The following is a 22997-nucleotide window of genomic DNA, read 5'->3' as shown; positions in this document are numbered from 1 at the left end:
TAGTAAAGCAGTCTAGCTGCTTTAGTTGTTTCTGAGTCATCCATAACATTTATGCTTTCTTGGTATCTACTCCTATTTCTTGATACCCAGACTCTCAATTTTCGTGATTTGGCAGAGTAACTGAGATAAGTGTCCCTTTATGCCTCGTTGATTTATAACTGAAATTAATAATTTTTATTATGATAATTATTATAATTAATAATTATTATAATGTATTGCTATTTTCCAGTAAAGTTTACTTATTGTGTTAATATTTTTGGACTAAAAACGTACTTATTGGGTAGTGGTATCATCATTGCTACTATTGCATAAATAAAGATTTTAAAGTTTTCCTATAACAACAGCAACTTTATTTTTAACTTCTTTATTAACTAGGTCATTTTCAGAAATACATGAATCTTATTAAACCAAGTTTATATAGGAGTAAAATAGGGAAAGAGAACTAAAATTCTTTTGTTGCCTAGGAAGGTTGTCAATTCCTCATTTCTCACTCTATACTTGGACATTTGTGATTTTTTTCCATCTGGACTTCAGAGTACTGAAGCTAATCATTAACAGAAAAAAATAACTTTTCTCCTTTTTGGCTAAGCTTCTTAAGGAAAATAAGCTGTATAGTATTTTGATGTTAATTTTAGGAGTTATATTTCTGAATCTTGATTTCTTTATTATCCATAGTTTTTCCTTTCTTATTTTTAACTTGTCTTCTTTTCTCATCCATTTCAATCTTCTTATTTTTAAATCCCTCAAGGAATAACAAAATAAGGTATTCCTTCCTTTTTCAAATGTGTACACCATTCTTTAAGTGAAAAAAAAATCACATAGAAGCTAATTGAGGAATTAGTCAATTGTGTGATCTGAGTCAGATCTGTGTTTCATCTGAGTTGTCTGTAAATTGGTAGTATTACCATTTCACTCCAAAAAAACAAATAAGATGTGATAACTTTGGATTTCTTGGAGTAAACAATTAACTAATGATAAAATCACATATCTTTTTGAACTGTAGTGTTTAAAGAATTAAAAGTTGAGCATCCCATCTGTGATTGTGTACAAGATGATGTGTTCTCCCTTTCTTTGATTAGCATAATAAGTTAATTTCATAATAGAATAAAGAAGTCAGTATTTTTATTTGGTGACCTGAAGTGTTTGATAAATCTTCATAATATTAACTTTCTGCAGGTCAGAAGTGCACATTCCTGCTGTTTCAGTACAATTTGGTGTCATCCTTGAAGCATACTGCCGGGGAAGCGTAGGTCACATGAAAGCGCTTTCCAAGCAGGTATCAGCTTATTTTAATCTTCATGTTCACTTTGTCACATGGTATTTGATAAATTGTGTCATATGCTAGTTCTCCTATCATAGTATTTCATAGAAGTTTCAATAACTGAACCCAGTTAATACATTTTTTAATCAAAATGTAAGCCAAGAAATGAAGTTTCAACAAATTCAGCAGAATATTATTAATTGAATGCTATCTGAAAAATTAGAATTCCTTATAGTATTAACACCATGCCTTAAATTTTAGTAGGAAATACCTATTTAGACGTGCTTAACAATGGATTTGATGGTAACAAAGATTATGAAATCTTTAGATGCTGTTTTTCCATACCCCTGAGTTACTCTTTCCAGTTAGTATAGTATTTATGATTCATACACTCTGCCATTTGTTTTAAGCTGAGATATTTTGACACCTAAGTTTGTAGGTGTTACAGCTTCTAGAATTCAGAATCCTCAAGCTGCTTTTTCTTTTTTTTTTTTAAACATTTATTTATTTATTTTTGGCTGTGTTGGTTCTTGGTTGCTGCACACGGATTTTCTCTAGTTGCGGTGAGTGGGGCTACTCTTTGTTGTGGTGCTCAGGCTTCCCATTGTGGTGGCTTCTCTTGTTGTGGAGCACGGGCCCTAGGCACGCGGGCTTCAGTAGTTGTGGCTCACGGGCTCTAGAGCGCAGGCTCAGTAGTTGTGGCGGCCAGACTTAGTTGCTGCTCCGCGGCATGTGGGATCTTCCCCGACCAGGGCTCGAACCTGTGTCCCCTGCATTGGCAGGCGGATTCTTAATGACTGCACCACCAGGGAAGTCCCTGCTTTTTCAAACTATATATACATGCCTGAAATTGTAATGCTCTCCCACATTCCCTCATTTTCTTCCTAGGCCTTCATTTTCTAATCATTTCAGGTGATGAGTTATTAGTGATACTAATAGGTCAGATATTAAATACTTACTGTATGCCAGGAAGTATACTAAGTGTTTAAAGTATGCTATTTTACTCTCCTAATAATGTGCCACAGTATTTACTGTTACTGTCTGGACTTGACAAGGTGAAAAAACAATCTCTCCAAGAGATTAAGTAACTTGCCTAAAAACCCACAACTATTAAGTAAAAGAGTAAGTTTCAGACTTAGCTCTCTGTCCAACTATAAAACTAAATCTCTTTTTATTATACCGGGAGTTTTCAAACCTTTTAAGCAAAACCTCTCTTTTTAAAATCAAAACTCAAAGATAGACCCATTTTACAAAATAGACAACAATGTCATTTTATCAGTATAAATGTATCTTTGAAGCTAAAATAAAACATAAGCCATTAAACAGAATCATGATGCTGTTTTATTGAACACAGAATTTCATCAGGCGTTATTGTTGACAGTTGTCTCAGTATCCAGTTATTTGTGTATTTTATTTTGGAGATAATCCTGACTTATACCTCTAAGTAATTACAAATAGTAATGGTTTTTAAAGAGCTTTCTTGCAAATGAGAAACATAACCTTGGCCCAAGCTTGATTTGTTGCTGTCTTCTTGGTCCCCTGAAGGATGAGATGAGAGCATTTCTGCCGTCAGGTAAAGCAGCCCTGTATTAGCTTCTTCGTGCTGGAATCCTTCATTGACAGATAGCAACGATATGCTCTTGTTCTCTAGCAATAGTTTTTCCTAAATTGAATATTATCTAACATAACTCAAGAAGATTTAAAAAAATGGTTTAATATATATTTACTCAGAACCTGCTACATGCTAGGGTTTGTGTTGCTGTTGGTGATGTGAAGTCATATTAGCTATGTTGCTGTCATCAAGGATTTTATATTCCAGAGTAGGTACACAAATTAGTGATATTATGATGGCAGTGTTATTAATGGGAGTATTATGTATGGTAGCAGAAAAAAGAGGCACATATTCTAGCTTAGGGCATTAGGCAAGAGGTCACAGTGCAGGTGACACTTGTGGGTTTTGATGATCTGGTTAGCTAGTTGGAGAGTGTGGTAGTCAGTACTCTACAGAGAGACAATTGTGTTTGTGTCTATATAGAGAAAGAGTGAAGGGGGCAGGTGGGTGAGATTGAGATTTATTATAAAGAATTGGCTCATGTGATTATGGAGGCCAAGAAGTCCCAAGATCTGCAGTCAAGCAAGCTGGAAATCCAGGAGAGCTGGTGTAGTTCCAGCCTTGAGTCTGAAGGCCTGAGAACCTGGAGAGCCAACAGTATATGAGTACCAGTCTGAAAGCAGACAGACTTGACACCCAAGAAGAGCCATTGTTTCAGTTCAAGTCTGAAGGCAGGAAAAGAACAATGTCCCAGCTCTAGGCAGTCAGGCAGGTGGAATTCCTTCTTTCTTGCAGGAGGGCCTGCCTTTTGTTCTATTCACATGTTTGGATGAGGCCCACCCACATAAGGGAGGGCAATCAGTTATATTCAGTCTACCTATTCAAATATTAATCTCATCCAGAAACACCTAGAATAATGTTGGTCCAAATATCTGAACACTCTGTGGCCCAGTCAAGTTGATATGTAAAATTAGCCATCACAGGTCAACTTGGCATCCATATGTAGCTCCTTAAACCCTTACTTAATCTCTAAATAAAGCCAATAACAAGGTCAAAATTCCACCTAACATGATACAACAAGGCTGAGTACCACCAATTACTCATTAACTTCTTTCTCAGAGGAGGAGATAATCTCCTTGAGTGGCGTTTGTTCTTCTCCTTAATTCCCTGTAAATTAAATAGTATGTTGTAAAATTAATAATACTTAAATATTAAGATTTAAGTAATGATATAAAGTTAATGTATCTTATGTTACATGTTAAGGGAATAAGAGTGAGAAGGAAACAAAGATATTTGTTATATATGTGTGTATATATGTGTGCATACACCCATATTCATAACAAAATAAGATATTCATGACAGTCCTCATTTCTGTAACTGATCACGTGGTTATATCTGGTATTTATCACTACCATCTTCTAACCCATCCTGTATTCCCTTTGTCTTCGGCAAGCACCTCAGTTGGTTGTGTTCTTTGCATGCTGGGATGACCTAAAGCTTCATTCTTGAAGAGTCTAGGCCATTAGTAGTCCTACCTGGATTGACTTGTAATTTCCCATTGATCTTAATCACTGGACATGGTAATACTAAGAGATCACCTATATTCTAGACATACTCTTCCCTAATTTCTGCTTTGCAGTCAGGATCAATCATTCTAGCCAGCACCATAATGTACTTCTTTGCCTGTTGATCCAGAAGCATGAGGAGCCCAAAATGGCTGGGCAGGAGTCTTACCATCCAGTTCAATGGAATCGTTGTGTCTCCCAGTAGAATCATTCTTCTCTCTGAAACTAAGACCTCTGTGCCAACAGATCTCAGGAACAGGAGGCAAAAATTTTGTTAGTGGGTCATTAGGGGTAATAGTGAGAGGGTACTACTTCCATTTTCACACCTTCATGGACCTGTGAATCCTGGCTATTGGAGAAACAGCATCATATATTGGATGCTGATTCAGAGCATATACAGCCTTCTACAGAACCTTGCCCCAGCCCTGCAAGGTATTCACATCTAGCCAGCACTGTAATTGTCTTCAAAAGGCCATTCCACTGTTTTATCAAGGCAGCTACTTCTAAATGGTAGGGAACATGGTAAGACTAGTGAATTCTATGAGCATGAGCCCATTGCTGTACTTTATTTGCTGTGAAATGAGTACCTTGTTCAGAAGCAATGCTATGTGGAATGCCATGATGGTGGCTAAGGTGTTTTATAAGTCCATGGATGGTAGTTTTGGCAGAAACATTGTAGGCAAATTCATATCCAGAGTGTTTGTTCCAGTAAGAAGAAGACACTGCCCTTTCCAGAAGGGAAGCAGTCCCATGTTATCAACCTGTCGTTCCATAGCTGGCTGATCACCCCCAGGAAATGGTGCCATATTGCACGCTCAGTGTTGATCTCTGGTGCTGGCACATCAGGCACTCAGCAGTGGCCGTAGCAGGTGGGCTTTGGTGAGTGGAGGTTCATGTTGCTGAGCACATACATAACCTCCATCCCTGCCACTGTTCTCCATTGGATGGTGACCGGGTTGGCTGAGGAAAGGCTGGCTGGTATACATGGAATGGGTCATCCTATCCACTTAATTATAAAAATCTTCCAAGGTTAAACTTTGGTGAGCATACAGTGGGACAAAAATATCTTTTATTTTTTTGCCCATTCAGAGAGGTCTATCACATACCTCTTCCTTAAATTTCCTTGTCACTAGTTTTCCAATCATGTTCCTTCTAAGTCTCTGACCATCAGCTAAGTGTTGGTCACAGCTCGTGAATTGGTATATAATTGCACATATGGCCATTTCTCCTTCCAAGCAAAGTGAACAACCAGGTGCACTTTCTGAAGTTCTTCACACTGGGAGTATTTCCCTTCACCACTGTCCTTCAGGAATGTTCCAGAAGGGGGCTCTAGTACCACAGTTGTCCACTTTTGTATGGTGCCTACCTATTGTAATCCAATAATCTGTAAACCATGGTTAAGTCTTCTCTTCCTGTGTCAGCTGATCATAAGGAACTCCCCATGAGGCCGTGCTGCAGGATAGGAATAGAGAAGGTAGTATAACAGGAGTGAGAAACCACGGACATTTGGGCCACTTCTTCATGTCACTTGTGCCTTCAGGACCCGATTGGGCCCAGTTTCGTATATAACCACGTTCACTTGATGATGGAGTGCCACTGTGCTTGCCCATCTTTATGTGTGGTGGGTCAGATAACACCTGGTTCATGACAGGCAGCTCAGGTTGCATGGTTACTTCATGGCCAGTGGTTAAGCGTTGTCTCTACTAAAACCCAGAAGCAAGCTAAGAGCTAGTTCTCAAAAGGAGAGTAGTTATCAGTAGGGCATGGTAGATTTTGTTTTTCCCCCAAATCCTAAGGACCTGTGCTGTGATTCACCTATAGGAGCCTGCCAAAGGCTCCAAATAGCATCCCTATATGTCACTGACAGATCTAGCACCATTAGATCTGCTGGATCATGTGGCCACAACTTGTATGGCAGTTTGGGCCTGCTGCAGAGCATTCTCTTGTTCTGGGCCTCACTCAAAACCAGCACCTCGGGCTTCCCTGGTGGCGCAGTGGTTGAGAGTCCGCCTGCCGATGCAGGGGACACAGGTTCATGCCCAGGTCCGGGAAGATCCCACATTGCCGTGGAGCGGCTAGGCCCATGAGCAATGGCCGCTGAGCCTGCGCGTCTGGAGCCTGTGCTCCGCAATGGGAGAGGCCACAACAGTGAGAGGCCCACATACCGCAAAAAAAAAAAAAAAAACCAAAAAAAACAAACCGGCACCTTTTGAGGTGCTGGGTCACTCAGTAAACAGGCCAGAGTGCATGAGGAATATGTTGCCTCCAAAATCCAAAGAGGCCCACTAGGTGTTGTGCCTTATTTTTGGTTGTAAGCAAATAAATTATTCTTCACCTTAGAAGGGATATCTTGACATGCTCCATACCACTTTAACCCTAGAAGATGCACTGAGATTGAAGGCCTCACATTTTTGTCGGATTTATTTCCCACCTTCTAACATACAAATTTCTTTAAGTCTAGAGTAGTTGCTACATGTTACTTACTAGGTTCAGTCAGCATAATGTTATCACTGTAATGGATCAGCATGATATCTTATTGAAAGGAAAGTCGATTAAGGTTCCAGCAAGCTAAAGTATTACATAGAGCTGGAGAATTGATGTACCCCTGAGTTAGGACAATGAAAGTGTATTGTTGGCCTTGCTAACTTAAGCAAATTACTTATGGGGGTCCATATTGACACATATGGAGGAAAAAAGCACTTGTCAGATCAGTTGTTGCATACCACGTATCAGGGGGTGTGTTTATGCAGTGAAACTACATCTGGTATACCACCTGGTTAATGCTGTAACAATCCACTGTAATTCTCTAAGAGTCATCTATCTTTTGCACAGGCCAAATAGGCAAGATGAATGAGGATGTGATGGGAATCACCACCTTGCATCTTTCAAGTCCTTGATGATAATACTAATCTGTACAGTTGCTCCAGGAATGTTTTTACTGTTTTTTTGGGAAGAGACAGTTGTAATAACTTCCACCTGGCCTTTCCCATCATAATAGCTCTCACTCCACGGGTCAGGGAAACAACATAGGGATTCTGCCAGCTCCTGAGGATATCTATTTCAGCTATGCATTCCAGAACTAGAGAAATAACCACAGGATGGGTTTGGGATCCACTGGGCCCACCATGGAACAGATTTGTGCTAAAACTCCATTGTTAACTTGGCCTCCATAAGCCCCTACTTTGGTGGACCTCTGATGTTTTGGATCTCTTTGAATTAGTGTCAATTCAGAACCAGTGTCCAGAAGTCCCTGAAAGTTCTGATTATTTCCTTTCCCCCAGTGTGCAGTTGCTATGGTAAAAGGCCATGGGTCCCTCTGGGAAAGCCAGGGGAAAGTCAGTTTCAGTCTGGTTGATATAGGAGAGTTCACAGGCATCATTCAGCGTTGATGAAAGTATTGGGGGATTTATTAACTTTTTAGTGTGTCTAAGCCTATGAATACATGTTAGAGAAGTGAGGTGTTTATTATTGTCATGGTGTAAATGTAGACCATAAGCTGTATGTGACTGTAAGTATTACAGTATGTAAGCTGTAAGTATTAGCAGGGGAGTTTCATCTAGCTGATATAAACTGAAATCAGTATATTCAGTCCACCTAACTGAAATTTTCTGTAGTATTAAATATTCTCTCCCAGACTTTACTTTTCGGTACTACATTGTTTTTTCCTTGTGGCAAAGACTCCCCTACTTTTTACCTTTTCTAACTTCTCTATCTCATTTGAAGGCCATTTGTTTCACCACTCCTAACCTGCTGTTCATTCCTATGCCTCTGTGGTATCACACCCTAATTTTATATCAGCTCTCTGTAGTATTATAATTTCCAGTGCCACTACACCTTTTTTTTTTTTTGCAGTATGCAGGCCTCTCACTGTTGTGGCCTCTCCCGTTGCGGAGCACGGGCTCTGGACGCGCAGGCTCAGCGGCCATGGCTCACGGGCCCAGCCGCTCCACGGCATGTGGGATCCTCCTGGACCAGGGCACAAACCTGTGTCCGCTGCATCGGCAGGTGGACTCTCAACCACTGCACCACCAGGGAAGCCCCCACTACAGTTTTTTAACTCATTTGCATTGCCAGAGGAACTACCGTAGGTTTTCATAGATGATTTTAATATTTACGGTTTTTCAACAGAATACACATTTTTCTCAAGTGCTCATGGAACATTCTCCAGGATAGATCATATCTTGGGTCACAGATCAAGCCTTGATAAATTTAAGAAAATTAAAATTGTATCAAGTATCTTTTCCAACCACAAAACTATGAGGCTAGGTGTCAATTACAGGAAGAAATCTGTAAAAAATACAAACACATGGAGGCTAAACATGGAGGGTGGGAGGGAGGGAGACTCAAGAGGGAAGAGATATGGGAACATATGTATATGTATAACTGATTCACTTTGTTATAAAGCAGAAACTAACACACCATTGTAAAGCAATTATACTCCAATAAAGATGTAAAAAAATATTTACAGTTTTTTATTCATGTTAAAATAACTGCATCTGATCCCTCCTTTTTGGAAAGCCCTTTAATGATGGTAATAATAGCTAACATTTATTCACCGCTTATTGTGGGCCATTTATTCTTCACAAGAATATGAGATAGATACTATTAGTCCCGTTAATTTTATAGTCAGATACTATTAGTCCCCTTAATTTTATAGTCCTTTTAAAGATATCTCATACCTATCAATTTCTCTTGTGTTCATGCCTACCATCCTTGTCCAACCCACCATCCTTTCTTACCTGGATGTCTTCATTAACCTCCTAAATTGTGCCTCTTGTTTCCATTCTTCTGCACGCACGCATGTGTGCACACGCACACACAGACACACACACACGTACCTTTATCCTCTACCCAGCAGATAAAATGATCTTTTTAAAATGTATTCCCTTTTTAAAATCCCTGCAGTAATATTCATTGCATAGAGAATAAAATCCAAATTTTAACAAAGTCTATTAAGACCCCACTTGATGAGGTCCCTACTTCTTTGGCCTCATTCATATGAGCAGACAACACTGGACGTTTTTTTGGTTCTCTGGGAACCTCAGTTTGACATTTATACCAGCAAACATATGACATATTGTGTCATATTATGTCATATGTCATATGACATATGACATATGATCACATTATTCTTACTCTTTTCTTGACTGATGAATAGCCAGGGGAAGATTGTACCCTTTACATGGCAGTTCTTGTTATCACTGTAAACCTATAGTGTGACAAGGTGTTGAAACACTTAAAGTATTTGACTTATGGCCATGTGGGTATTCCGAACGCTGTTCCAGGAAATGGATATCAACGTAATTAGGGTTAGGCCCTGAAAATTCACAACTGTACAAACATGGAAGAAATTCAAATTTGAAATACTTTAAAAAGTTCTTGTTTGCATAGCCCATTTTTCAGCAAGTTCCCTTTTCACCAGTGTTTGTACAGCTCCTGAAATTGTTGAGAAATGGGGTGTCTGTGGTTTTGACAGATGGCTAACTTGGCAAGCTTCAGCAATCTCAATTTTATCACCAGGCTACATAGAACCTTCCCAGTTTCCTGTGAGCAAGCCCTCAGCCTGTCTGTAGAAACTGCATGCCGAATTCACCTCCCTACAGAGTCTTAGTGGTTTCCTTGCATAGAAGCAAAGTTCAAAAATGAAAATATGGTGTAAAATAAATCTCCTGTTCATCAAAATGCAAGCCATGGTGTTCATAATGTTTGTGCCTACATATTTTTTTTGCCTACATATTTTATATGCTTGTTATACACAATTCACATGTTGATATATGTATTCTGTTTTTATCATTTGTTGTTTCCAGTTTTAATGACATAATGATAAAATAAAATACTCCTTTTTATGTTTTATACCTGGCTGACGCTGGGTCTTACAGAATTTGACATAATATTACATGGAAAGACCTTGAGTTACTAAACAATAAAGTTGACTTCTCTTTCCTTGTTTTTTTTTAATAAATTTATTTATTATTTTTGGCTGTGTCGGGTGTTTGTTGCTGTGTGCGGGCTTTCTCTAGTTGCAGCGAGCTGGGACTACTCTTTGTTGCGGTGCGCGGGCTTCTCATTGCAGTGGCTTCTTGTGTCAGAGCACGGGCTCTAGGTGTGTGGGCTTCAGTAGTTGTGACTCTCAGGCTCTAGAGCGCAGGCTCAGTAGTTGTGGCGCATGAGCTTAGTTGCTCCGTGGCATGTGGGATCTTCCCAGACCAGGGCTCGAACCCGTGTCTTCTGCATTGGCAGGCAGATTCTTAACCACTGCGCCACCAGGGAAGTCCCAAACACATGGTTTTGATCCAGTTGGCCATTGTTGATTCCCCTTGTACTACTTGCATGATTTTTTTTTGCATAAGTTTTGATAGCCAGAGTTACCTCATTATAAAAACCAGTTAATTTAGACTTGAACAATAGCTACTGTTGTCTATATTCATATCTATTTTATTGCACAAAAATTTACTTTATACTCTTAGTGGAAAGAGAATATACTGAGAAGATGTTATAGAAGAGTGATGACAAAGGTAGTAAGGTTGAATGTCAACCCCAGGGTTACTTGTACATAGATTTTCCTTTCGTACTATGGAGTTGCCCAATTACAGTGGTTCAGATTAATTGTATTTCAAATTCTATTACTCAGTTAGTTGCAGAGTTCTGAGTAAAGTTTCATACTTATCTTCTTACCTATAATCTATGTTTCTTTACTTTTCTCTAATTTATAAGATTTTATTTAAGAAAAGGTTCAAGAACATTTGAAAAATGGTGCTTTAAGTAACAAGAGGTAACAATTAATTTTTTTCGTTGTATCTAATATTCTTGTCATAAAGCAAGCACTGTTTTTACGTTAGCTGGTTGTCCTGCCTGTGTATTGTGGGGAGGAGGGTGGTGAGGGAATGGTATTGATTAATATTATGACATGATATTATTTTTAACATAAATGAATTTTGGTGGTGGGGAAACTTATTTTTCAGGTTGAAGCACTCAATAAATTAAAAACTTTAAATAGTTTAATCAAACTGAATGCAATGAAGCTAAATAGAGCCAAAGGGAAAGAAGCAATGCACACTTGTTTAAAACAGAATGCTTATCGGGAAGCCCTCTCTGACCTGCAATCACCTCTGAACCCATGTGTTATCCTCTCAGAACTCTAGTAAGTGACCTTCTGTACTGTGCTTAGTGAATCTCCCATTAAATAGCAATGCAGAAGGGATTTCTGAGTGACTGCCTTAGGGGAGCAGTAGGGACAGCTGTTACCCTCAGTAAGTGGAATATAATTAAAAAAGGAAAATGTTAAAGTTCTCAAAAGTTATTCTTGTGTTAATAGGACATATGTCTTCTAGCTAAATTTACCTGTGGGATTAGTGAAAGTTAATGCAAGTTCATTTCCTTTCAATTGTATGTAATTAAATTTGCTTTCTATATTACTGGTTTCTAAGAGTTGAAAATCCTATGTAAGCAAAATGTTGGCAGCCATCATAGATTATTTACTAATTAAACTTTCCTATTTCAAAATGAGATTTTTGAATGAATTTAGAAAATTATTTCTCATTTTTACTTTTCCTACAAAAGTAATAATGGGAAAGTGATAATTATGTTCAGTATATCAGTATGCAAAATTGATCCCTCTTTAAGAAATCAAGAATGGAGTTACAATCCAGTGTTACATTCTGATTTTTATTGTTTATGTATAATAACATAAAGTTAAGGAAGAATAAGGGAAGGAAAGGAGGAATTTTAAATGTAGCCATGAGAAGGGCAAATCTGGGTTTTCAGTCCAGCTCACCTGGCGTCACTACATGCCAGCCAAGGCTAGCATTGCGGTTGCTTTTCTGCCAAGAGGAAATGTTCTCGTTCTGACTTCTGTATACCTGGAACAGGTGAGGGGTTTTCCCAAGCCTAGTATATCATGGCAACGTTACAGTCTTGCCGTATCTTTAAATTGAAGTGGGCTAATTTTCCCCTTTCTTCCTTTCAGTATTGAAAAGTGTAAATACATGGATTCCAAAATGAAGCCTTTGTGGCTGGTGTACAACAACAAGGTGTTTGGTGAGGATTCAGTTGGAGTGATTTTTAAAAATGGTGATGGTATGTACGGAGGTTTTTACAGTGCCAGATTCCTTAGTATTTTTCATTTGCTGTCCATTTGCTTTATCTGAAAGGTGATGTGTAAATGTATAACAAACAGATGGCAGCCAAGAGGTAGCTATCAGTGGTCATAAATTTGAATTTGGCATGTCATAAATCCCCCTTTTTTTTTTTCGCTTTGGAGAATGATTTCTACAGCTTACTTACATACGTTGTTCTAACAAGCCTTCCTTTTTTCCTACAAAATACAAAGCTGTCTACTCCTTTGGTAAAAAGCTTCTGAAATGCAAGAGAATATTTTCAATAATATATTCATACATCCTGTTTCATAGTTTTGTGTTTTAATTAAAATATCTTACCCATACTTCATAAAGGAAATGCCTGTGAAGTAATCACACCAACCAGAAGGCAGTCATGACTGCTACCACTTGTTAGTTTTGTGATTTCAGGCAAATCACATAAAATTCATTGAGCTTCAGGATCTTCTTGTCCATGAGGATTATAGCATCTCTGTGTTGGGTTTATTAAATGGAATTAAGTGGGATAACATAAGTATATGTGTTTAGCATAGTATATGCTTACAACTTTTTTTTTTTTTTGAATATAGTTGCTTTATAGTGCTAGTTTCTGATATACAGCAAAGTGAATCAGTTATACGTATACACATATCCATTCTTTTTTAGATTCTTTCCCAGTTAGGTCACCACACATCACTGAGTAGAGTTCCCTGTGGTATACAGTAGGTTCTCATTAGTTATCTGTTTTATACATAATAGTGTATATATGTCAATCCCAGTCTCCCAATTCATCCCACCCCACCTTCCCCCCTTTGTAACCATAAGTTTGTTCTCTACATCTGTGACTCTATTTCTGCTTTGCAAATAAGTTCATGTGTACCATTTTTCTAGATTCTACATATAGGCAATATTATACAATGTTTGTTTTTCTCTTTCTGACTTCATTCTGTACAACAATCTCTAGGTCCATCCACATCTCTGCAAATGGCACTATTTCGTCCCTTTTTATGGCTGAGTAATATTCCATGGTATATATTACCACATTTTCTTTATCCATTCCTCTGCTTACAACTATTTTTAAAAGAAGTTTTAGTATTTCCTAGACATTTAACCCCACTTGATAGTAGAAATGTCATTATGTGGAAGTCTGTACTTTCACCACCTCTTACCTAAAAATTACCCTTGGACATGATAATAAATAAAATCAACTATTACAGTTTTGTGAACCCATCATACAGTTACTTATGTGATTCTTAAGAATTTCTTCTGCATCCCAAAAGACAAACAAGAAGAAGAAAAGTTAGCAATGTGAATTGTATGGATGCTGTAACACAGCATTACTGTATTATAGCAGTGTTACAGCACCCGTACAAGTAGTATAGTAGCTTGCACATGGTAAACAACTAAAAATATTTTTAAACTTAATTTCTGAAGTAGTTACTGGAGCATGCTAACCAACAAACCTAGTATTTAGCATATTGAGTATGGTCAGCATTAAAATTCTGGAAAAAAATTAACAGAGCAGTTATTTGTCAATGTTTCTTCCCAGCCAGTTAATTCTGGTTGAATTAGCTAATCTTGAATAAATGTTATTAAGCCAAAGTGGAAAGCACTTATAACATAGCAGGGTTCTTTCCCCTTAGATTTACGGCAGGATATGTTGACACTCCAAATGCTGCGCTTGATGGATTTACTCTGGAAAGAAGCTGGTCTGGATCTTAGGTGAGATTTCTAGTGAATTTATTTTTATCTCATGTTGTAGTCCTTCTACAATAGAATTTAAAAATTATAAAAACTTGATGTTTTGATTTCTTGCTGCTATTATTATTGGTCGTTCATAATTATATTTATATAACGCTTTATAGTTTACAACGTGCTCTCAAATACATTATCTTATTGAACCCTCATCAAGTGTAAAACTATACACGTGACAGGAAGGATGATTGGTGGTCATGGGAGTGATAAGACAGAGAAGGGCCTGCCTCTCTTCTTAGTTAACTTAGTAACATTGATTCTTCTAACCTTCCTGAAAGGGAAGTGTTTAGGTGGGCTTTCAGGGTTTTTTGCTGGCCACCATTGTTAGGGGTAGACAATGAGTAGAACAGGTTTATGGAGACAAAGAGGAAACATAATGGATTTTAAAGTTTAATTATTATAAAATCTTTCAAGATAAAGAGCAGATGAAGATAATTGCAAACAAGACCACATAAAAATATAAGATTTGAATGTCAACAAACAAAAGTCAAGCCTCTGGGCATTATATTCATAATGAACAGGACAGGGGGATAATAATTCTAAATATTTAAAGAGCTCATAGAAATAAACATATGGGGAGAAGATATGAAAAGGCCATTCAAGTTATAAAATAAAAAAACTAATAATTATGCGAAGACTGTCAGTTCTAATGTAGAAGTATGAATTAAAAGAACAATTATATAGCATTGATTTCCTTGCAAAAATTCTGTTAAGTGAAATGTAGTCTGGAACACGGTTGAAGTAACAAAAACACAAATATTGTCATATACCATTTTGAATGAATATAAACCTCTCTGAATCAAGTTTATTTATTCCCTATATCCAATATTTCCAGAATTTAATTTAAAATTAGAAATGTGAACAGTGACTTATGCACAGAGATATTCATCCTTGACTTATTTACAGTAAAAAAAACCATTGGGACACTCTTTTGAACATTTGCTCAATAGAACAACAGTTTAAAAGATGATTAACTTTCACATATGACCAAACATCTCAGATATTTAAAAGTATTGTTTATGGAGAATTGCTAAAAATTTAGAGAAAGTACTATCTTCAAATGTCAAATGAGGTAAGTGAGATGCAAAAAAATATTTTTATAGAATGATTTCAGCCAGTTAAAAATCCCTGAAAAATGACACACTAAAATGTTGACAGAAACTAAAATGTATAGTAGACATTACTTCTGGGTGGTAGGATGAAAGGTGATACAATCTCTCCTCCCTGTCCCCCCTTTTGGTATACCTGTTTAGCTAGTTTTCTATGGTGTACTCCTTTTTTAATCAAGGGGGAAAAAACATTAAGCATATTTCATGATACAATACAGGGCCATACAATTAAAAAATTTTTTTCTATGCTAGTTATTAATGAATAACTTCATCTTTTACCTAATTCTTTTTTTAATTGTGAAATATTTCAAACATGAAATATAGATGATAATTGACAACATTTTTTGTGTTCTTAAACCCAGACTTGAGTATACATTTAGCTATTAAATGACAGATGTTAACATGTTTCCATATTTACTTCTTTAAAAAAGGAATTAAATATTCAGATAAAATTAATGCATTCTTATCCTCTTCTACTTTCTCACAACTCAGGATTTACCATTATTCTAAACTGTAATGTATATGTTTTTGTGCTTTAATTATAAATTATATATCCATTGAATGCTTTGAACTTCCAGTAAATACTGTCGTATCACATGTAACTTTTTGAAGTTTACTTTTTTTATTACATTTTTTGAGATATACTAAGATTAATATGTGAAGTTCTAATTTGTTATTGTCACTTCTCTATTAATGTTTTGAGTAAATACAAAAATTTATCCATTCCCCTATTAGAAGCTATTTGTATTCATTTGTTTTTGTTTTTTATTTATTTTTTAAACCTAAAGTTTACACACTTCTCTTACGTTTGGAAGAGTTCTTCAGTTTATATAGCCAGAAGTGGAATTGCCAGGTCATAAGGCATGCATATTTTCAACCTTACCACCATTGCCCAACTGGCTTCCAGAATGGTTGTACCAGTGTTATGTTTCTACCCAGAAATATCTCCTTGCCAATCAGACTTGTTAATTTTTTGCAAATCTAATGGATACAACACAGTATCTCATAGAATTTTAATTTGCATTTGTTTGGTTGAGTAATTTTTCAATGTTTATTAGTATTGTGTTTTCTCTCTGCTATAAGTTACCTAGGTTACTTCAAGGTTTATGCTTTTTGTTTTATTATTTTTAAAAAATCCTTCCCTGTACAGTTATCTTAAAGATGCTGTCTTATATTTTATTTTCCAAATTTTAAACTTGATATGCTTTCTTCTCTTCTGTCTCTGCAAAAGTTTGGTCCTGGTATTGATTTTTTGGAATCTAGGTTTTTTTGACTACTGATTTTCCTTAATGGTTATTGGACTCTTTGGGTTGTTTTCCCTCTTGAGTCACTTTGAGGCTAAGAATTGTCCAGTTCATCATTGTTTTTGAATTTATTACCATACTTTATTTTATAACATCCTCTTGTAATTTAAAAACCTCTGCTATGTTTAACTTTTTTCTCCTTTTGCATTTGTAAAATTATTTTGTATGCAATATTTTTTCCTTATTAGCCTTATTAGAGGTTTCCATCTTAGTATTTTAAAACAGTGTCCTTCTAGTTTTATGTTTTCATTTTCTGTTTTATCATTGATTACATCTTTATAGTTTCCTTCCTTTTACTTGTGTTAATTCTGTTCTGATTTTTTGAGATGAACACATAGAACATTAATTTCCATTTTTTTCATATATACAACTTAAAACCATGTTTCCTCTAACTACTGCCTTAGCTGCATCCCATAAGTTTTAAAATATACTTATTTGGGCTTCCCTGGTGGCGCAGTGGTTGAGAGTCCGCCTGCCGATGCAGGGGACACGGGTTCGTGCCCCGGTCCAGGAAGATCCCACATGCCGCGGAGCAGCTGGGCCCGTGAGCCACGGCCACTGAGCCTGCGCGTCCGGAGCCTATGCTCCACAATGGGGGAGGCCACAACAGTGAGAGGCCCGCGTACCGAAAAAAAAAAAAAAAAAAAAAAACTTATTTGTGCATTTTCATAATACATCACACTATATGGAATTCAGTTCTAAATGTTTTATTTCCATTTGTATTTTTCAACTCCTGAACTAGTTTAAATTATTTTGACTCCCAAATTGCACTGGACTTTTTTTGTTGTTCTTGTGACGTCTAATTTTATTGTACCCTGACTATTGTCAGATTATGTGGTCTGTATAAGATCAGGGTCATATTTCTTAAGATTATTTATGCCTTACCATATGTCTAGTTTTTCTGTCACATTTGTGATTGAAAAGGTTCCAGTTGCTGTAATTATTAACCATAAGATTGTAAATTAGTCCATTAGATCAAATTTGTTAATTATGCCCAAGTCTTTATTCTCATCAAACTTTTACCTGTTTGTCACTTCAGACATATGTTAAAACCAACCATTATAAGTGGCCTTTGTCAATTTCTGCTTGCAATTTTGTTAATTTTCTAATTGTGGTTTTAATTTGTATTTTCCTAATGACAAATAATGTTGGCCAGCTTTTCATGTGCTTGTCATTTGTATATCTTCTTTGGAGAAATATCTATTCAAGTTCTTTGCTCATTTTTGAATTGGATTATTTGTCTTTTGAGTTGTGAGTTCTTTATATATTTTGAATTCTAGACTTCTAGTAAATAAATTACTGGCAAATATTTTCTCCCATTCTGTGGGTTGTCTGTTCACTTTCTTGATAGTGTCCTTTGATATACAAAATTTTTTACTTTGATGAAGTCCAATTTATCTATTTTTTTTCTTTAGCTGCATGTGTTTTTGGTGTCAGGTCTAAGAAACCACTGTCTAATCCAGTGTCATGAAGATTTATGCCTATCCTTTCTTCTGAAAATTTTAGTTTAGCCCTTATCTAGGTCATTAATCCATTTTTAGTTAATTTTTATATGGTATGTGGTAGGAGTCCAATTTCATTTTTTTTGTATTGGTATCCAGTTGTCTCAGCACCATTGTTTAAAAGACTGTTCTTTCTTCATTGAATTATCTTGGCACTTGTGTCAAACATGGATTGACTGTAAATGTGAGGGTTTTTCCCTGGAGTCTAAGTTCTGTTTCATTGACCTACATGTCTGTCTCTGTGCACAGTCTTGATTACTTTGTAGTAAGTTTTGAAATTGAGAATTGTCTGCCTACATTCTCTTATAGGAGTTCTATGGTTTCAGGTCTTACATTTAGGTCTTTAATCCATTTTAAGTTTGTTTTCATATATGGTGTGAGAAAATGTTCTGTTTTCATTCTTTTATATGTAGCCGTCCAGTTTTCCCAGCACACTTATTGAAGAGACCGTCTTTTCTCCATTATATATTCTTGCTTCCTTTGTCGTAGGCTCATTGACCATACACGCATGGGTTTACTTCTGAGCTCTCTATTCTGCACCATTGATCTATGTGTCTGTTTTTGTGCCAGTACCATGTTGTTTTGATTACTGTAGCATTGTAGTATAGTCTGAAGTCTAGGAGTGTGATACCTCCAGCTTTGTTCTTTTCTTCCTTAAGATTGCTTTTGCTATTTGGGGTCTTTCGTGGTTCCATATAAATTTTAGGGTTATTTGTTCTAGTTCTGTGAAAAATGTCATGGTATTTGGTTCATTTAAATGATATCTATTTATAGTCTCTGGTAATTCATCATTCTTGTACTTCTCTTTTGTTCTTTAGACGTGGTTCCTTTTACTTCTTTGAACATACTTAAAATAGGGGTTTTAAATTTCACAACCCTGCAAATCAGATTCTCTCCCCTGTTCAGGATTTTTTGTTGTTGCTGTTTGTTTCATGACTTCTCATTTAATTATGTAAGGTTTTTGTTCTTTGTCATGTGTTGTCACTGATTTCTCTGCCTGGTTAGTTTATTGGTCAGCTAATGATTGACCACAGATTTCCTTAAATGCCTGGAATTCTTAAGTCTTTCAGTCTTTACTGAGGGGTTCTGTGTGCATGTTGGGGCATTCCGTCAGGAGTCAGCCAGGTAGTTCAGAGCTGTGCCTTAGCCTTAACTTGTGTAAGCCTCAGAGTTAGTAAGAGGTGAGAGCTAGGGCCTTCTAGCTTCTTTCCTGTCCATTTGCACAGCCCCAGGAATGCATACAACCATCGCCATGCACATGGCTTCTAGATTCCTATGGGAATGTTGTAGTCTTTCACTGTCCCCTGTGAACATCTCGTTCCACAGTTTATTCTTTAAGTTTTTTAGTTAGCTTATTGTTTACCCCAACTATTATTTATCCCTAAGACAGCTGCAGTGTTAAACAATTGATTCAGATTATTTTTGAGAAACACCTCCAGCTAAAAGGCAGTTCACAGTAGGCAAGGTCTGAGTCAGGTCAAAGAAACAGTGTGAGTGGGATCTTCCTGGAAACTACTAGAAAGTTCAAAGAATGACAGTTACGTTGAAATAAGGCTTTGAAGGAGCTCCAGCCCCATTTTTGCCCCCTCTAGTGGCTACCAGATTGCTGTAGTCACAATGATTATGTGCCATTTGTTGCCAAGTCTACTGCAGAACTGGGAAGTAGGTAAGATTGGAATAAGTAACAGTAAAACTCAACTGAGATTCAGCCATTTTCTTCAAGAAACACTCCCCAGATTGTTGCAACCCATTTTTGTATTTCCATATTACTGAAATAGTTGATCCTTGACAATTTTTTGCCAATCTTCTTGTTGTTTTTATGGAAGAGTGGATTTTCAAATGTCCTTAACCCCCTGTTTTTGCTGACATTACCTAGTTATACAGCTGCTTTCCAAAGACACCTTGAAGATGTTATTCCATGGTATTCTGACGTCTGTTTTTTTTTTGTTTTTTTTTTTACGGTACGCGGGCCTCTCACTGTTGTGGCCTCTCCCGTTGCGGAGCACAGGCTCCGGAGGCACAGGCTCAGTGGTCAAGGCTCACGGGCCTAGCCGCTCCGCGGCATGTGGGATCTTCCTGGACCGGGGCACGAACCTGTGTCCCCTGCATCGGCAGGCGGACTCTCAACCACTGTGCCACCAGGGAAGCCGTCTGTTGTTATTTTTAAAAGCCTGCTGTCAGTCTAAACTGACATTGCAGAAAAAAATTTCTCTTTGCCTTTCATTTCTGCAGTTTTATTGTAATTTGTCTGTGTATGGATTTCTTTTTATTTTTACTTCCCCATTCTTATTGTATCTTTTCAATCAAAGAAAATCACCTCTTTTAGTTTCTACAGAATGTATCCATGTTCTTCAACACTGCAGTTCTCTCACTCTCACAGTCTTCTCCTGCAACTTTAATAGATGTATATTGGTTTTCCTTGTTCTGCCTTGCATTTCTCTTAACCTCTTTCCTATTTCTCTCCTTCTTTATGCAGCATTTTTTTTGTAGTTTCTTTTACTCTTCTATTTTACTAATTATCTCTTTAGTATTGTCTCATCTCTTGTGTATCAGTGTAGTATGTTTATTTCAATGACTGTTTTTATTTAGGAATTGTATTTGATTTTGTTTTGTATACCTGTTCTTTTTTTAATACTGTGCTCTCCTTATGCTTTCTGTTCCTCTTCATGTCTTTCATCATTTTAGCATCTCTTTCATATTGTTCTGTTTTATCTCTTAGGGTGTCACCTTTTCATTTATCTGCTTAATCTTATTCATTTCCTTGTGTAGTTAATAATATTTGGTTTTGAATTCGTTATTGGTGAGTTTTGTGTTTTCTGTAATGGTCATTTCCTCCCTAGGGTGTGAAAGTTTGCCCCCCAAAATGAATTTTGGTCTAGTTTGTGCTTTTGCCCAAGCTCTTTATGCACGATCAATCAGTTTTTATGTTAATTCTTTGCCTTCAGGCTCTCATACTTCATAAGTATTTATATTATATTTGAATCTCATAAGAATATGGGAAGGCTTGGGTTTTTTTGCTCATTCATGAACCCCCCCCCCCCCATTTTTATTGCTCACCCAGGGCCCAGGTTAGATGGCAGACTTTCATGGTATATCGTCTCATCAATGAGCAGACCTTTTCTAGTTCCCTTCATACATTTGACAGCCCTTTTAGAGCCCCAGCTCCTGCCATGTCCAGATCCTGCCTCTCGAACTCAAGACCATGTCTCTTTTCTCATGGGCATTAAAATGTTAACCAAGTCAGTAACTTCCTGAGCCATTACTATGAATAATCTATATTTCTGAGATATAGAAGTCTCCTTTTTTTCTTTATTAATCATAACTTTTAAAAACCTTTTTTACTTTATCTGTTATTTTTTAATATGTTTTAGTATCTACAGCAACTTTGTCCACAAGGTTGCTAGAAACAGTTACACTTGTGATTGACTTTATCCCTGCAAGATTATAAGTATTTCTTGATTTCATTTTATGTTTAATTTATTTAAAAACTTAAAACAGTTGATATTTATTGACTGAAACAGGTTTTGTATTAGGTTCTTCACATGTGTAATGACATGTAATTTACAACTTTATGAAGTTGTGTTATTCCTTTTTAGCAGATGAGAAATTTAAACTTAAGGGACTTTAAACAGTTTGTCAAAGGTTACAAAAATAATAAGTGGTGGAGCTGGATTCAAATTGGGGTCTGTCAGACACTAAACTTGATTTCAGTTCTGTTATTTTGGTAGTGTAAGTGAGAAAAATTGTGGTAAGACCTATCTAGTAACTATTTGTTTATCAAAGTATTCTGGTGCCCCAAATATGTAATTGTCCATTGATTTTTTTTAAGAGGTTTTTAGTCTTTAGATTTTTTTTCCAGCATACACTTTTCTAGTGCTATTGAGGTAGAAAGAACAATTTGCTGTGGGTTTTGTTCCTTGAATGGGACTTGTAGGAATACCGAATACAGAAGTATTGGAATATAGAAGTGAGATTATGGTTCATATATAAAGGACCTTTGAGTACCATAAATGACAAAGAGCTTTGCTTTTAAATTAGCAGTAATTTCTAATATGGCTGTGTAAAAATAGAATAGGTAGTTTTGAATAGGTAGCAAAACTTTTGGTCAATCACTTACTCATAAGAAATACTATGTAAATAAGAGGAGAATGGGTGATTTTAAGAAACTCCCTGGGGAACACAAACCCAGAGGGTTCTGGCCTACCTTTTTTCTTTTTCTTTTGGTTTTAGTGGCACACAGCCACAACCCGTTTGTTAACATATTGTCTATGGCTGCTTTTATGCTATAACTGCAAAATTGAGTTAGTTACCTTATAGTCTATAGCACCTAAAATTAAAATATTTACTATCTGGTTCAGTCCAGTAAACGTTTATTGACCCTTCTTATAAAGTAAACCCCAGTGAAAATGATTTTACTTTATTTGTCCGTAAAAAATGGGGAAAACTTTTCAAGCATAGGCTCATAACTTGTTGGTTCTTTCCAAGGTCAGCACATAAGCTACATAGTGGTCTCCTTTGCTAAGAGCAGATTCTGGCCATATGATGTCTTGTTAATTATGAAAGGCTGAGCTAAAGACTTTGTCCTCAGTTCAGTCAGACTAACTGAAAGCCTCAACTAAGTTCTTTTCTCTTAGTTTTTTGTTTTACCCATTCTGTTTAACTGTAAAGCACATTTAGCATCAAATAAAGTTCATTGTGACCTCAGGCAAAGGGAGGCAGCCACATGTGGGAGTGCTAGAAATAAACCTGGTATCTGTCTGAGGGGAAGCAATATGTGTGTAACAAGAAAAAGGAACTTGTCTGTTCAGTGAGATCTTTGCTGACTTTTTGTACTCTGACCCCATGTTTAAAAAAAT

The 22997-nt window shown here is 36.7% G+C and overlaps 1 protein-coding gene across 4 annotated transcripts in view; it reads left to right on the top strand.

Moving 5' to 3' along the window:
• PIK3CB (phosphatidylinositol-4,5-bisphosphate 3-kinase catalytic subunit beta) overlaps positions 1-22997 on the top strand; it is a 180484-nt gene that overhangs the window by 144708 nt on the left and 12779 nt on the right. For all 4 annotated transcript variants that reach the window (XM_024750733.1, XM_024750731.1, XM_024750732.1 and 1 more), the window contains 4 exons: positions 1177-1276; positions 11341-11519; positions 12345-12454; positions 14115-14193. In XM_024750733.1, the coding sequence (XP_024606501.1) occupies positions 1177-1276; positions 11341-11519; positions 12345-12454; positions 14115-14193 (468 nt within the window). The remainder of the gene's footprint in view (positions 1-1176; positions 1277-11340; positions 11520-12344; positions 12455-14114; positions 14194-22997) is intronic.

This window comes from Neophocaena asiaeorientalis, unplaced genomic scaffold (assembly GCF_003031525.2).
Source record: "Neophocaena asiaeorientalis asiaeorientalis breed wild unplaced genomic scaffold, Neophocaena_asiaeorientalis_V1.1 scaffold276, whole genome shotgun sequence".
NCBI lineage: Eukaryota > Metazoa > Chordata > Mammalia > Artiodactyla > Phocoenidae > Neophocaena > Neophocaena asiaeorientalis.
Note: the sequence above shows the minus strand (reverse complement) of the source record. Positions and strands in the feature narration are given on the sequence as shown.